The 16,433-nt window shown below is 40.2% G+C and overlaps 1 protein-coding gene across 1 annotated transcript in view; it reads right to left on the bottom strand.

Moving 5' to 3' along the window:
- Nucleotides 1-16,433, bottom strand: part of DGKI (diacylglycerol kinase iota) — a 538,644-nt gene that overhangs the window by 329,603 nt on the left and 192,608 nt on the right. The window contains 1 exon segment of the mRNA XM_037836080.1: nt 1,710-1,784. Coding sequence (XP_037692008.1) covers nt 1,710-1,784 — 75 coding nt within the window.

Raw genomic sequence — 16,433 nt, 5'->3', positions numbered from 1 at the left:
GGAACCCATTGTAAATGGGACCTTTTGATGAGGCTATTTTTAGTAAAGGTGTGGCCCAACTGAGTGAGGTTGGGCCCTAATTTTATTACTGGAGGATTTATGAAGAGGAAGCCACCTGGAGGAGAAGCAAGCTGAAGTCAGCATAACCAGAAGAGAAAGCCAAGGATATCCCCATGTGCACTGCCATGTGGCAGAAAATCCAAAGACCCAGGCAACACAGCAAGCAGCACTAAAATACCAGTCTTTGGGAAAAAGCATTGTCTTGCTGATGCCTCAGTTTTGCACTTCTCCTAGCCTCAAAACCATGAGCCCCAAATTCCCTTTGTTTAAGACAAACCATCGTATGATATTTGTGTTAGCTGCTGGGAAACTAAAGCAGCATTAATCTTAGTCTTTCAAAATGATCATGTTAGATAATTTATAGAGAGCCCAAGTGATTCTATATCCCCAAGCCATGTCCCTTCATTCTCACTGTTGAAATTAAAGTATCTTTAAACAGTAATACTCTTATACTGCAAATTTGAGAAACTGAGATAAGAGTCAGAGGGAAATATATGGCCTCTGAAACTATCCAGAGGGCTGTGTGTTTCAGATTTTAAAAGTAGGAAAATACAAACTTGAGAAATTTTAATGTTATAATAATTATTCACAAAAAGTGTATAGTTACAAAAGGATTTACCACTGCCTTTTTTTAAAAATGTGGAGGTTTCCTGGTATATTTAAGTCTCCTCTAGCTACTTGATAAAGTGAAAGGAGTGTAGGAATGAAGAAAATGAGTAAGTAGGGCTGGCACAGTGGAGAAACTATTAAGGCAAAATGTTAGTAGTCATGACCAATTTATCAGTTGGCAACAATGGCAACGTGTCAGTGAAATGAAATGAATGCCATGGGGGACTAAAATATTCCTATATGTGTATACATAGCAATTCAAGAACATACTTAATGCATGAAAAATCACACATGGAAATGGAGCAGGAAACATGAAATGTGGAAGAAAAGAGGACAAATTAAAGCAGACAATTCACTACTGGAGCCTTTTCCCTTACCCCAAATGACAGAAAAATGGACTATGTATAATCCACATCTTCTGGAGACAAGACGTCACCAGGGTGTCCCCTCCAGCCCCACCCACACATTACTGCTGCACAAATAGGAACACTGACAAAGAGGGACTGAGAGCTGGCTTCTGGTTTGGCTAGCTCCCTTGCAGACACTTCAGGAAGAAGGAAATTCACAAAGGGCAATCCACAAAGCTTAGAAATACTTCAACAAAGATTTTAAAGAGATTATGGATTTCTTTTTTCTTAAAGGAAACATCTCATGGCAAAGTCTATAGGTGAATAACAATTCTTGAGCAGAGAGTATATAAAGGGAAAATTCGTGCATACCAGGCTTTCCCCTCTAATCGTGTGTGTGTGTGTGTGTGTGTGTGTGTGTGTGTGTGTGTGTGTGTGTGTGTGTGTATATCATTCCTTAACCCAGGAGTCAATATAAAATACAGCTTACATTTCCATTAACAATAGAGTGAATGAACCTTAAACATTGCCTTCCCATTATTAATCTGGTAGTAATGTTGGATTTCCAGTTTTTTTTAAAGTGCATTTGTTTTTAAAAAGCTGGAAATGAGATTGACAAGCATCTGCACCTAGTCTTTCGAAGTCCAAACACTTAAAATGTAGCACAAACAGCAGCAGATGGCGCTCTCTCACCTTTTCTAGCTGTTCAATGCAGGCGGCATGGACAACGATTTTACAGACTGCACATTTCCTCCTGAGAGCTGATTTCTACAACATTCAATTCAAAATACAAGAAATTGTTAACAGACTGTTCTGAAGAGTTCCCTGATATTAAAGCAAGTATATGCAAATAAAACAAACATATTTCAATTAATCATATTAATAAGGAAATTTAAAACGTCACCTAAAACATTCAATAATAGGACAGACTTTGTCAATAGCCCTTTGACCTATCAATGAGCCTCATATCCCCATGACTTAGGGCAGCCTAGACTGTCTCGTCAAAGTAGAATAATAACAATAGCTGCTAGACATTGAGTCATAATAGGAACCACACTCTTTATTCTGTTATTTCTAAGTTTTATAACCCAGGAATGTAGGTATTATTACCCTCCATTTCACAGGTAATATAACTGAGACTCAGAGTGGTATATTATTTTGCAAAGGTTACCCAGGTACTTAAGGGGAAAGGCCAACATCCAAACTGAGGTCCAAGTTCAAAGAAAACATTCTTTACCCCCACCAATGAGTCTATATTTCAAGGGGCCAGTTACTCTAGGCTTCTGTCCCAGGCACAAATCTACACAAAAACACTCAGGTGTATGCCCAAATATTCAGGAAAGCAAGAAGACCAGTCTAGCTTTTTCACCCAAGAAATGATCCTACCCAGTTAAAGAAAGGGGACATTTTTATTTCCTGATTTGAGAAGAAGATCAGGCCAAAGAGGAACAAAGATGAGCATGTTTTTTAGCAGTTAAATCTTCAACGAACACATCACCATGAAAGGGAAAGCAGTAGCTCTATAACCAAAACTCTGGGGAAATTTCAAGAGAAGTCTGAGGATTCTCTTGGTGGCAGGTATTAAATACTAGGTACTCTCAAGGGGCTGGGTAAACAGTACATTAGTAATAAGAACAACAACAGCAGCAGCAGTCGTGGCTGCTGTTAATTTGAATATAGTACTTACTATGTGCCAGGTACTCTCATACGTACTTTACAAATAGTAACTCATTTAATCCTCACAACCCTTTGAGAGGGTACTAGTATCACTCTCATATGACAGATGAGAAGACTGAGGCACAGTCAGTGACAAACTCAAGGTCACATAATTAGTGCAGAGCAGAGCCAGGTAGTCTGGCCCATTGCTCACATTCATAAGAGTTACACTTTTTTTAGGGTTTATCTTTTCTCTAATAAGGTAAAATAAGATGCAACGAGAGAGATGAAGATGAATGGGATGAATCTAGATTCATTACTACCAGTATCATACAGAATCTAACCTAGGAACATGCAAGGCCTTTCTGTGAAGGACAGACTGGAGGGCAGATCTGCATGAATAATCTGGGGCACTGAAACAAACTTATTATAACAAAGCCAAACTGTCAAATAGTCTATCCAAGCATTTGAGTGTGAAAGGCCCTGAGTCCCTATTCTTATGAAACATGCCTAGTATAGATTGCTGGCAATCTTTTCCCTTCTGAGGAATGGCTTTCACTGGCTGAAGTGTAACTTTTGAGCAAATTGTGGTAGGTGGGCGAGAAGGAATAAAGTATTGCTGCTACCAAAGGAGCCCGAAAGAACAGCAACAGCCAACTCAGAAGGTGCAGTCTCAGGAAAGAAACTGTAGCCTTCTGCTTCCTTCATGGCTCTATTCATTCAACAGGTTTTTACACAGTGTTATCAGCCACCAACAATGCACCTCAAAACATGAAAATAGGGCAGTAACTAAACTTTTAGAAGATACCCACTACCTGAGGTCCAGTTAGTTACCCTACTTGTGGGTGCTAAACTACTCTTGGATTCCTTCTGCCTGAGAAAGTGCATGGTTAGGAACATTAAATAAATTTGCCAATCAATTCATTTTGCAACTAATAAAGGATAAGGGAAACCAACAAATCTAGCTACTCTACTGAAGACTGTCTTGTATACTACTGCAAAGAAAAGAATAAAGAGGAGGACATGGAGGAGGAGGAGGAGGAGTAAAGCAATCAAAGCAACAGTAATGAAATCCATTTGCAAATTTTCATGAGCAGAGTGCCCACAAGCAAATTGTTGTTGCTCTCCTATTTCTATGGAAATCTTGGGGCCCATCTCTGCTTGAGCACCACCTGCTGAGACAGCATGGGGTATCTGAAGGATGTTGCTTGTCAGAGTTATAGGGATGCTAAGATAGATGGAGTAGATTCCAGCATACTTTTCATTATATACAAAACCCCTGGTAGATTACACTACAGACAAGCAAAGCAAACTCTTAAAGGTAGGCAACCACCTATGGGCTATGATTTAAGGACGCCTGAAAAGCCTACTTCCTTAAAAATAACTCCTGCCTTAGCCTAGCTTTGCACCTGACATTGTGTTCTGTACTATGTCCTGCAGAGCTCCAGGAGTTCTGTAAAGTTCCTTAGAAGTCACTGAAGATGACAGAAAGAACACTGAGGAGGATCAGGAGCCCATGCGTATTCACTGAAACCAGAGGAACTCCTCCTTCCTTTGTTTTACATATTGGGATTCCAAGTCAAAATTTCATTTGAACAAGAGCTCTGGGCTAGCCAAGTATGAGAACTACTGGGTTAAGATATGTCACTTCTCTGCTTCCTGGTTCAACACAAACACAGTAACATCACTCATATGGAATCATTCAAAAGCAATGTCCCAGAAGGTAATAATGAAAGTAAGTGCTTTAAATGATAAAACTGATCTAATTTACACAATATTGGATTTTAAATGACACATTAAATATGTTATATACTTCTGTGCCTTTTGAGGCAGAATATATAGACCATAATCTTACTGTTTTTGTTTCCTGTCTTTTCGCCAGATTACATTACCTTTCAAAGTCAATGTCCATCTTTTTGCCCTCAATTTCCTGAATGATAGCTTCTAAACTGTTTATAATTTGAGAAATCAGATAATCAAGGTTTATAATCATATGCAAAATGAAGTTAATAAATCCTGAGTGAAGGCCTAAGGTATTTTCCTATAGTAGTAAAATTCATGGATCTTAGTTCCTCAAGTTACTTAATATTATTTCAGTGAACAAGAAGTCTTAACTATTGTCTTCTTGGCTCATGACTATGTCTCCATTGGTTAAAGTCATTTGAAGTAACTGAATAATAATATTCTGGGCAGAAATGCTCGAAACATATATACTTTTGTTCTTAGTTATTTTGCAGTTTTTATATTGAATATTTAAACAAAATACAAATGTGAAAAGCACTAATCTGAAAATTCAAAATACTGTATTTACGTTTTCCCACATAACTCTTATTTAAAGCCAATGCTTCCTTCAGTATAAAAGTGGCAATAAATTAAAGCAAGAAAAGCTGTTACAAATATTTGTAGATCAGTTGTTACACTTCAGATAGGAATGGGAAAGGATGGGAAAGGAAGAGAAGAAAAGAAAAAAAAAATGTGGGCACTTCAGAGCCTTAGGTAATCTCCAGGCCTGTGATTTGTGAAAGAGCTGGACCTCCTTGCTACCCAAAGTAACTGAAATTAAATATCTGTCATCCCCAATAGTCTTAAGTTTGAACCCAAAAGGCACATACAATAAGCCTGGCTGTGTCCCTTCCAAAGCAAAGGTGTGCTGACCATGCACATGCCAAGCCTTATTTCTACTTGAAGAAAGGGTCAAAAATGTAGTCTGCCGACCACATCTACATCTTCCCTACTGTATTATTAAGACACTCGCCTTCACCCCCCACCTCCACAGAATTAATCACAAGAGATCAGAACCAGGAAAGGTGGCAGGGAAACAGGCAGTCCTCAGAGCCAGCACTGCTCTCCTTGCTTGCTCTCCCTGACTCAGGACAGCTTGGAGGCCGGAGCCTGTTGCCAGATGGAAAACCACCAGAACAAAGTTAGGGCTAGAAGCATCTCGCCCCAGACCAAGTTCAGAACCATGGGCCCACGGTCCTAATGCAGAGAATCACTTCTTCCACTTAGCCCCACCCCTGTGATGCAGCCACTGTGAGCAAGGGAAGGAAGAGCCAGGCAAGGGGCTCCAGGAGGAGGTCAACAGTCCCAGGAAGGAGGAAAGGAGGTGGAGAAGACACTCTGTGGAAAGGAACTGGACGGGACATTGAGTGGGAAATAGCTGTGGAAAAGGTGGGAGGACAGGTCAAGGGGATGGGTTTACCCCCTCAAGCTACCTCCAATCTTTCTTCTCCCCAGCGATGGCTCAGCCCTGTCATCTCTCCTAGAAATGAGGATTCATGCTGGAATAGAAACTGAGGGAGGGTTGGGAATGAGGCAAAGGAGAAACAGCCAGTGAGGCAAGAAGAATTGTATCCTTTCCTTTTCTCATCTTTTTAGACCACAAAGCTTTTCTGGTAGGAGTGGGGAGGAGGGGCCATCCACAGGGCAAGAGCATCCTTTTCTCCTCTGTCTCTGAGGGTGGAGCAAATGGAACATGTAGGAAAGTGGAGACATGAAACTTCATAAATCTTTTAAATGTCAGGAATGTGATATCCTTTCAGTGGTGACTGCCTCTGTGAGCCACATAAACCAGAACATAGCTGCTGTATAATCCAAGGTAAAGGAAAACAAGCATTCTTGTATTTATTTAAAAACCTAATTAGAAGAAATGACAAGCATACTTGGCAAGTTCTGCTTCTCTAGGGAGCCTGGATCCAATCTATAAATTGGTATTAGGAAATATGAAGAATGACATTATCTGAAAGTTCCATTAATGGGATTTCAGGGACCAAGCATAGCCTCCATTGTCTCTCATGTTAGCTCTTTTTTAGCTCAAACAGAATAAAGAACATATCAGACAAACCAGGAGGGTGACTAGCTGAAGCTCCAGCACACTTTTATTACATTTCCACAATATATCACCAAGTCTATCTGTGACAATAGGATTTCATTAGAACTAAGACCAAACATGCCCCATGTCAGGAGGAGTCCACGGCTGGGGTGAATCTCAGAGCTTACTTGGCAGGGTCCAATGTAGAGAGTCCTTGCCCTGTCTTTAGCCTGAGTGCTGTTGGCCCGTGTTAGACAGTGGGCCTCCATTTGTCAAGACACCTGTGTTCATGCACTGTGGCTTCTGGATATACAAAGGCCCTACAAGGGCTGAGTCTCTCCAAGGTAGCCCCACACCATATATACCCTAGATACTAAACAATGCCAGAGGTAGCTGAGAATATCTGAAAGAAAAAACAGCAGGAACAACTGGAGTTTGGGTGGGGGCTCATGTAAAATGGTGCACAAAAATACCCATGCAATGTTCAAATAGATACCAACACACCCAAATACACCTAAATCTCTCTATGTTGGTTATCTGAAATCATGATAGTCTGAGGTGTCCTACACAGGTGAATTTTTTCATGTGGCTGAAGCAACCTAGTAATCATTGATTTTCTCCAAAGCATATTCATGGACATAGAGTCAAAACAAAAATTTTAGCCATCACTTATGTGTCTAAAGCAATGGTAAGTGCTGTGCAGGATACAAAGAAGAATAAGCTACAGTCTCTCCTGGGAGAATCTTGTGATCCACTTGAGGAGACAAGATGGACCTGAAAGAAAAGGTAATTAATAGGAGAGGACCACACACAGTTAAATGCTAAATGAAGAGTTCAGACATAAAAGCTATAATTTAGAGGAGGGTAAAATCTCTGAGACTGGGTCAGTATAACAGACTTCAAAGAAAAAGTAAATTCTTGAACTGGGCCTTAAAATATGGTTATATTAGAAAAATAGAGAACACTTCAGCAGGGAGACGATCCAAGGTCTCATGACGTAGCAGGTACTAACACAGACTAAAAGGAATTAGACCTGCCTGGGTGTGTCTGAGGGAGTACAGAGTTACTGAACTTGCAGGTGTCAATTTGCATGAATTTTTGGGCATAAGGCTTGGTGGTTAAGTGTGGAGGTTTGGACATGAGCTTCTGGATTAAGGGTTCAGGTGAAGGAGGGTGTCTGCAAACTTGAGGTGTGGGTACACTGGCCATGTTAGGAAACCAGAGGAGCACTTTCATGAGTGTCTGCAAGAGAAGTGGCAAGAGCACACATATTCCCAAGGGGTCCCCAAGGTTACAAGAAGACAGAGATATCCCTGTGTGTGTACTTACTGCTATAATCCGAACACCAACAACACTGCCTGACACAAAACAGGAGCTCAATAAATAGTTTGGAAGGGAGGGAAGAACAGAAGAACAGGAGAAGAGAAGGAGAGAGAGATCACAGAGTAGCACATTCTCCCCACTTAAGCCCTGAACCCAGCTGTGGTCTCATACCTGTAGAACTGGAGTCTCTGGAAGCATTAGGCATCAGGGCCCTACTCAGAAATCGGCAGTCTCACGATCATCAATTCCAAAAGAAGTAGTATTAAGGCACACTGAAGTAGTTTTAGAAACAAAACACTTCTACAAACAAAAGAAGAAACATAGAGTAGAAGCTTCATGGTGATCGTAGCTGAGCAATTGTTTTAGTGTGCACAAACTAGATGTCCTCTGGAGATTCCCAGGAATACCTGAAAGGAAGGCTATTTTGCAGAAGGCCAGAAGTCTTACATAAATGGATAGAGCTAAGAGCAGGAAGTTTGCATTACTGCTGTTCCTGTGATGCCACCTGTATCAACAGACTTGTTAAACTGTGAAATATTGACTTGGGTAAAAGTTGCAGGCGAGAAAAAAAACAATTAGGGCCAGCAAGTAGGCCAGCCTTTCCAAACAGAAGTCCCTGGTTGGGTGATACAAGTTAGGCTCAAAAGGTGGACTGGGATAAGGTTTTAAATATAGGCTGAGAAATACAAACTTTACTTTAACAGGCAAAGGGATACCAGTAGAGTTTTTGAGACTTATCTGACCAAGAATAATTTAATCTGGGGCAATATGGGGCAATATCTGAAAGCAGAAGCAAGAAGATAAGAGAAAATGAGATGAGTAACTTATTAATTGAGTCAACCAATAAATATCAAGCACCTTCTAAGTACCAGGCACTGTCCTAGGCCCTGGGGATATGGCAATGAAGAAAACGTGAAAAAAAAATCTTGCTCTAATGGAGCTTACATTCTGATGGAGAAGACAGAGAGTAAACAAGATAGATAAATAAAGTATAAAATATATTGATAGAAATAAGTGCTAAAAGAAAATTAAAGAGAGATGGGGAATAGGAAATATCAGGAGCAGGGGGAAGTTGAGATTGCAGGTAGGTAGCCTGGAAAGGACTCACTGAGAAAGTAAATTGTGAGAAACATACAAGGGAAGTGAAGATGCCAGGGGAAGCATTCCATGCGGAAGGAAGAAGTGTAAAACCAGAGGCCAAACGCATCTGGAGTGTTTGAAGAACTGCTCGAGGGACAGCGCTGCTGGGGTGGGGGAGTCAGACAAGTCGTGGAGGCCAGATCACATGGGTTCTTGCAGGTCATGGCTAAGACATTTGTATTTTTTCTAAAAGGGAATAAGTGATGAGACCACAGTGATATTCACATATTACATGATTAGGGCCTGAATTAGAGTGACAAAAACGGAACAGTAAAGAAAGGGAGATGTACAAAGAGCAGTTAACTGATAGAATATAGCCCTCTTTCCAGTCACATGCAAGTTTTCACCAAATTTAATACAAATTACTCACACATTGGCCTCATCTCTCTCAGTAGAATAACTGATAGAGAAGGATGGCTTCAATCTTACACCATGGTCAGCTCGGCTGCTTTCGTATACCCAACTGACTGCACATACTCCAATCTCACACTGTGCCACCATTTGGATTGCCTCTAAAGCACCGCAATAAAACTCAGTTCATACACTCTCAAAACAGTGTACTTTGTTCTGTTCGAAGGAGCACATTACTGAAGCAATTTGCATATGAACTGTTTATGTTTCTAGGGAAACTCTGCTTGAGTAAACTCAGATATGTATGTAAATCTATAGGGTAAGCAGGACCCCACCTGAGTTAATTCGCAGTAGAGGTCTGCTCCACAGCTTCCCTAGAGGCACATGGAGAGAAAGAAAAAAAAGTATTTTCTCTTCATTGTTTGGACATGAATACAAACTTTTCTATTTCTCTAACTGCAAGTATATATTATATCTTTCATCTGAAGACAAAGAGCAGGAAACCAAAGGAAGGGGAAGGACTTTATGAGCTGAATATGAGACCTTCAAAGGCACATGTTGTATGTGAACTATACAGCCAATCAGGGCTCACCTGAGAAACAAACTTGAAACACCCTTAAAATTAACAGGTAGTAACCAAATTCTAGGAATAGTGTTCATTAAACCTAAAGTTTATGACTAGTTATAAAGAATGACAATCCCATCGTGCTTTGAGCATTAGATTAGGATTGCAAAAATCTCTGAGAACAGTGAAGGATTCATTTTAAGGGGGAAAAAAGGCCCATATCTGTATCTCAGCTGTTTACTTATATACTAAAATTTGTACCAAATCACTCTCTTTAAGAGTGATTTAAAAGTGACTTACGCTATGTTTCATTTTGTTTGTTTTTAATGAGAAGAAAATGATAGGGATATGAAGATTCTCTGATGGGCTGTGACAGAAACTACCATGTCAATCTTCTGAGAAGTCTATATCTTGGACCCCAATTGGGGTGACTACTGCATGCCACTACCATTTTTTGAAAATCTATCTAAAATAAAGGCAGAGTTATGGGTATATTATGTGTGTGTGTGTGTGTGTGTGTGTGTGTGTGTGTGTGTGTAGCTGTTATTATAAAAAGTATAATGAATGACGTGATAAATTTGCTTTGGTCGGCGACAAGTTTAGAGGAATGATATCAACGTCCTGATGCTCTCAAGGACTGCTGAGCTGCATAACATACAGCAAGCCCCTTCATAGAATGGTCCTAGAGGGCTACACTGCTCAGGCTTTCTCTGCCTCCTCTGTAATGGCCATGAGGCATTAAAAAGGAGTTTCAGCCTAATGAACTCAAAGAAATCTTGAAAAATCCATAATTCTATTTTCCATTCCTGGCTCACAATTATATTACTGTCTTTATACCCTGTTATTCTCCTCTCTTGTTTCTGTTTTTAATTCTGCCTGCTTTTTTCTTATTTCTTTTAATTTTTTTTCTTTTTATTCCCTCTATCCTTCTCAGCTTCAGTGCCCAGAGGTCCTAGCTTATACAACCATAGCCAGCCAATAAACTCAATTCTTTCACTTATATCACGTGCAGGCTTTCCGTCTGGTTTTCCCAACTGCTTTGGTGGCTGCTCCCTCTTAGACTGCTGCACTCTCTTCAAAGTTTTTATCTGTACCAGAAGATCAAATTTTCCATCTATCTTAGAACAGGTTAATTGAAGTGTTAATACATATGCAAAAAAATGTATACAAGCATGGTTACAAGTACACAGAGACCAATAAATAGAAATCCACACAATTAGAGCCTACACACACAGACACACGCATATGCACACATCATGCAGGTAGGCATGAGTGAGGATGGGCTGGAGAGAAGGTCAGCAGAAGAGGAAACACAATTCTACAAAAGTCATAATGAAAGGAAGTTAACAGGAAATGGTGTCTCAATGCTGTCTCAATATCTGTCTCTAATTTTGAGTTGGTATATCAAAGGCACAGCAGAGGTTTGAGGTTAACTCTAAACTAGAAAACAATGTTTGCCTTTTAATCTTAGCTGGTGTGATGGCACTATGTAAGCAATCCTACTTGCATCACACAACCTGACACGTTCTCATTATCAGTGTACTTCACGGAAGTTGATGGCATTGACATTTTCAGTTCACAGCTTGCTATTTCTAAACAATAATTTAGAAACATTTCATTGCATATGGAATATTATACCTACTTAAGCCATATCAAGCTGTGGTAAACTAGCTATCCTTTCATTTCCACTTCCCACATTCCAAGTTAGCCCGGGAAGGTCAAATGTTTCAGTTGTTGTTTTCACTCACATATTCATGCCTTTCCATACCATCTTTCAAAGAGGCATCATTACCACAGACAGAGCGCTTGTCAGGAGTCCAGCAGTATGACATACACATTATATACACTATAAACACAGCTCACCTCAGCCATGCAGGGTAGACACGATTCACCTGCTTTACAGCTAAGGGAACTGAGACCCTGCAAAATCAGGCAACTTGCCCAAGATAGATTAGGTAGGAGTGGGACCTAGGTTTCTCTCACCTTAAGCCCATCTCCTTCTATTACAACCCACTGTCTCCCACTTATTTTCTTTGCAGACAATGGCTTAGGGGAACAAGACTAATGAAAATAGATAAGAAACATGATATTTGACACAATTGCTTTATACAGTCTATTCTTATTACTGTCCTGTTAAATGGACTAATTAAAAACATATCAAGGCTGTCTGTGCCCAGAATGGTAAAGAGCAGTTCTTTGTCTTCCATGAGAAGAGGATAAAATGGGTTGCAGTAGGCATGACACAGACAAAACAGGGTTTAAAACCCCTGAATTGTCTGCTAGCAAAGAGTGCTGTATCTCTCTCCGAAGAGCCTTAAAAATAGAGCATGCATTCAAATGTCCTGGATGATAAGTATGAAATTTAAATCGCCAGGTTGATCTGGTGACAGGTATCTATGTGTGTGTATATGTGCGCGTGTGTCTGTCTGTCTCTGTCTCTTAACAACAAGATCATTGAACTTATTCATACAGTGAAATGTATGATACCTACTCAGTGCAGACACTGTTCTTGATGCTGGTATAATTGTTTCACCTCATGAGATCTGTTTTCTCTCTCTTTTTCAGTGAGAGAGAGAGAGAGAGCAGGCTATTATCAGACTCTCCGCTTCTAGTACCCTGGCTTGCCTTTTTTGCTCAGTCTCTGACAATCCATTGGAACCACTTTCATTCAGGAAGGAATGATTATAGCGGCTGATGTTTACTGAGCACTCATTATTTCCCCTAGTGCTAACAGCTTTATATGAATTATCTCACTCAATTTCTGCAACAGCAAAAAGAAGCAGGTATTATTCACATTTTACAAATGTGGAACTGAGGTTTAAAGAGACTTAATGACTAATTGCCACACAACTAGAAAATCTCAGAGTCTAGATTCAAACCCAAGTTACCTGACTCCAAAGCCCTAACCCTGCATCATGGCCCATACCTCTTCAAAAGTAAGAACATCACAGCCGGCTTTTCCATTTCCTTTTATTTTTAAGGCATTACGTCCTGGAATCTTTGTCTGTCTGGTCTATGATGAAGGAAACAACAAAAAATTCCTAAAAAACCAAGACAATGTTAACTTTTGGGGTTAGAAGTTTTGGGTAACTACTAATGCAAATAATGCTTTAGCTTGGGTGCACCTGAACAATAAGATTACCGGCTAAAATATACCGTTCTGGATCCCTGGCACTGGGGAACGCTGAAAAAGGGGGAAACATTTCTGTAAACCTGGACATTGCTTTGGTAATATGCAAACCTTATGGTGAATCAGATGCAAATTATTTTTATTATTAACAGGTTTGTACCAATATTAAATAACAGAACTGCTTCACACAAACACACACCCACACACAAAACACACAAAGGCAGCCTCCATCTAAAATTGTCATCACAGAAGAGATGACAATTATTCTTAGAGGCTCAAAATCTAAGGATAAAATAAGGCGTTTATACACACAAACACACATTTGACAAAATGAAAGTTTAGTACATAGACAACAGAACTAGACAAAGATGCAGAACAGTCATTAAGCCTTTGGATGGTGATTAAGCCTCTCTGAGTCTTCTTTCCTTTACCTTTAAGTGGAAGTAAAGTTGCCTCCTACAGTCACCCCAAATGTTGTTGTCATTGATCAGAGACAAGTAAGAGTGTTAAGAAAATTTCTAAGCATGTGTGAATATTTCTCAAATTGTTTTCCACTAATACTGAGATCCCACAAGATATCAATAGGAACTCTGCTGAGAAAATAATGGGTTCCACAATCTCCCCTGCTCAGAAAAAAAGTAGAAATCCTGCATAGCTTAAACTTTTCCTAGAGCTTCAAAATGCATATTTGCATTTTAAAGACATTCTGTGTTTTCTAAACTTACTTGATCACAAGCCCTTTCAGTGAATAATATCCATTGTTGTTTTTAAATGACTTTACTGTTCTCTAGCACACTGTTTAAAAAAAACGGACCGTGCAAATGGATGATGGTCCTATTGTTCAGGATCATCTAGAAGTGGCAGAATCCTAAAGATTCCTGGGATCCATGTCCTAGCACGATCTCTATTATGCAATGTGGGTAGGATCCATATTATAACTCTCTTCAAATATATGGACAGCAATCTGTGCCAAATAATAACAATTATAACAGCAACAATAATGATACTTGTAATAATAATAATAATGGCTAAACTCTACTGACAGTCTGCCATGTGCCAAACACTGGTTTAAGTTTGCACCTGGATGATCTCATTAAATGCCCAACCATCTGGTCAGACACATCACTTCCATCTGCAGGAACACTCCACCTCCTCCCTCCACTCGTATCCTTGTATCCTTGAAAATCAGTAGCAGAGAGTCTGTCTGTGCAAATTCCTTTCTTAAGCTACTTTTTATTGATGGCTATGATTTTCCTGAGTCATCTTGATTCATTAGATCCTCAATATCATAATGGTGGGAGAGGCCTCTAGCAGAGAGAGGCCTTGGCAGCTCCCTGGAGATGGCATCTTCAGGCTAGCACCCAAATAACTGAGAAAGCTGGCTCTGCCTTCTGGGCTTTACTGCCACGCATGCAGTTCCCTCTGACAGCCCACAGCCAGCCCAGCCAAGCTGCCATCTGGGGGTGTGGATCATCAATCTGCCATGCTGGACAACTGGCATTTGGGGCTGGCAGAACAGGAACAACACGCAGGCAGATCTGGGTACATTCTGAGGCCTGAGTCCAATGTTGCTGCTCCTTGGAATGTACCTACCAGACCTGAAGACACAGATTGTCAGAAAGCCCCCAGCAATGCATGCTGGGAAATGATTTTCTCATATTTTCACCCACAACCCACAGATGCCCACAAACCAGTATTTGCACATGTCATTCTGGTGCTTAGCTCTTCAAGAGATGAAATAGTGTGTAACCAGGTTCGGGTCATTTTATTTTGAAAGAGCAGAGAGCCCTCCTACTGTTCCTACAAGTTTCTCCCAAGAACTCAAGGACATGCGCAGCATCCTTGAGAGCAGATGCTGTGATACCTAACACAGACAATGATGAGTCTTCTGATCCAGCAACAGGATCACATGGCCTGTGAGATGCTTCCCAGATGGATTACTCCCATTTGTCACAATCATTAGGTCCTAGTGTAAATATGGAGGTTACACACAGCAGCAAAATGACTAGGTGAAGGTGTAAGAATAATCCCAAATATAGGGTCTTGTTAAAACCCAAGTCCGACCAAATTACTAATTAGCTTGTTAATTTATTAATTGAAATATTACAAGGACAGGAGAGTGTATATTAACATTTGCTAACTTGTTTAATCCTTTTACCAATTCTGAGAAGTAGATAGTAACCTGAGAAACCTGAGATGCAGAGCTAGGAATCGACGCAGATCTATTTGTGCTCCTCACCCCTACCCCTGCCCCCATACCATATGGTCTCCCTAACGCAATTCATTCATTTACTCAATAAAACCATAATTGTTAAATGAATGAACCAATGACTGGGAGCAATATTGGAAAGCATCTTAGAATTAAGGTTAGATGGTTCAGGTGGGGTTAGCCATTTTTGCCAAGTCTTACCCACAAGGAACAGATTTAAGCAAAACACATGAACAAAACAATAACAAAAGTGAAGCAGTACCCATTAGTCTACCTTCAAAAAGAAGGTGACACAAGCACATTTAAAAATAGAGAGAATATATCTGGTAACAGCATTCTGAAGTCTGACAGTTCCCTTTTTCTCTTACGCAACCTACGCTCTCACTCACCTAACCATCTACCTACTCTCTCCCCTGCAGTTCTCAGCTTCTGACACCTACCTGCCTGTCTGTGCACTTATCCAACAAGCCACATACCTCTCAACCTAAATACTCAAGACCATTTTAAATGGACCACTGCATGTGCATCTATGAGCCTGTGTAATTGTGGAAAGAGGTAGAAGGCTAGTTAAGGAACTCACATTACAGAACTCTATGCCAGGTCTGGACTCCAGGTCCCCTCGTTTGGTCCTGACACCAACTTTATGAAGTAGATCAACGGCTCTCAACTCTGACAGCAGATGGAATCACCTGCAGAGTTTTTTCAGCATACTCATGCCTTGTCCCACCCAGCAAAATGTCTGGTTTTATAGAGACAGGTTAGGCACTTTAAAAAATAAAATGAAAGAATAAAGCTATATAAGAGACGATAATGCTCATCCAGAAATAAGAATCACAGAAGTAGATGTTAATAACAACTCTTTAAGTTGGGAAAAAAAAATAAAATGAAAGAATAAAGCTATATAAGTGACTATAATGCTCATCCAGAAATAAGAATCACAGAAGCAGATGTTAATAACAACTCTTTAAGTTGGGAAACAGAGGCAGGAAGAGGTAAAACAATATGTACAAAGTTGAATCAATAAGTAAATGGAGCAGCAGGTCTTCAAACCCAGAGCAGACTGACACAAAATCCATTCCCTTCCTACTTCCTCATGTTACCCATCTGTGTCTACAGGCATCGTGGTAGATGTGACTACTGTTGTACATCTACATATAGATGTAGGCAAGTTTCTTTCAAGTGTAAAAATAGGTGTGCACCGGTTTATGTTCTGTGGAATATAGGTGGAAGCA

This window comes from Choloepus didactylus, chromosome 5 (genome assembly GCF_015220235.1).
Source record: "Choloepus didactylus isolate mChoDid1 chromosome 5, mChoDid1.pri, whole genome shotgun sequence".
Lineage (NCBI taxonomy): Eukaryota > Metazoa > Chordata > Mammalia > Pilosa > Megalonychidae > Choloepus > Choloepus didactylus.
Note: the sequence above shows the minus strand (reverse complement) of the source record. Positions and strands in the feature narration are given on the sequence as shown.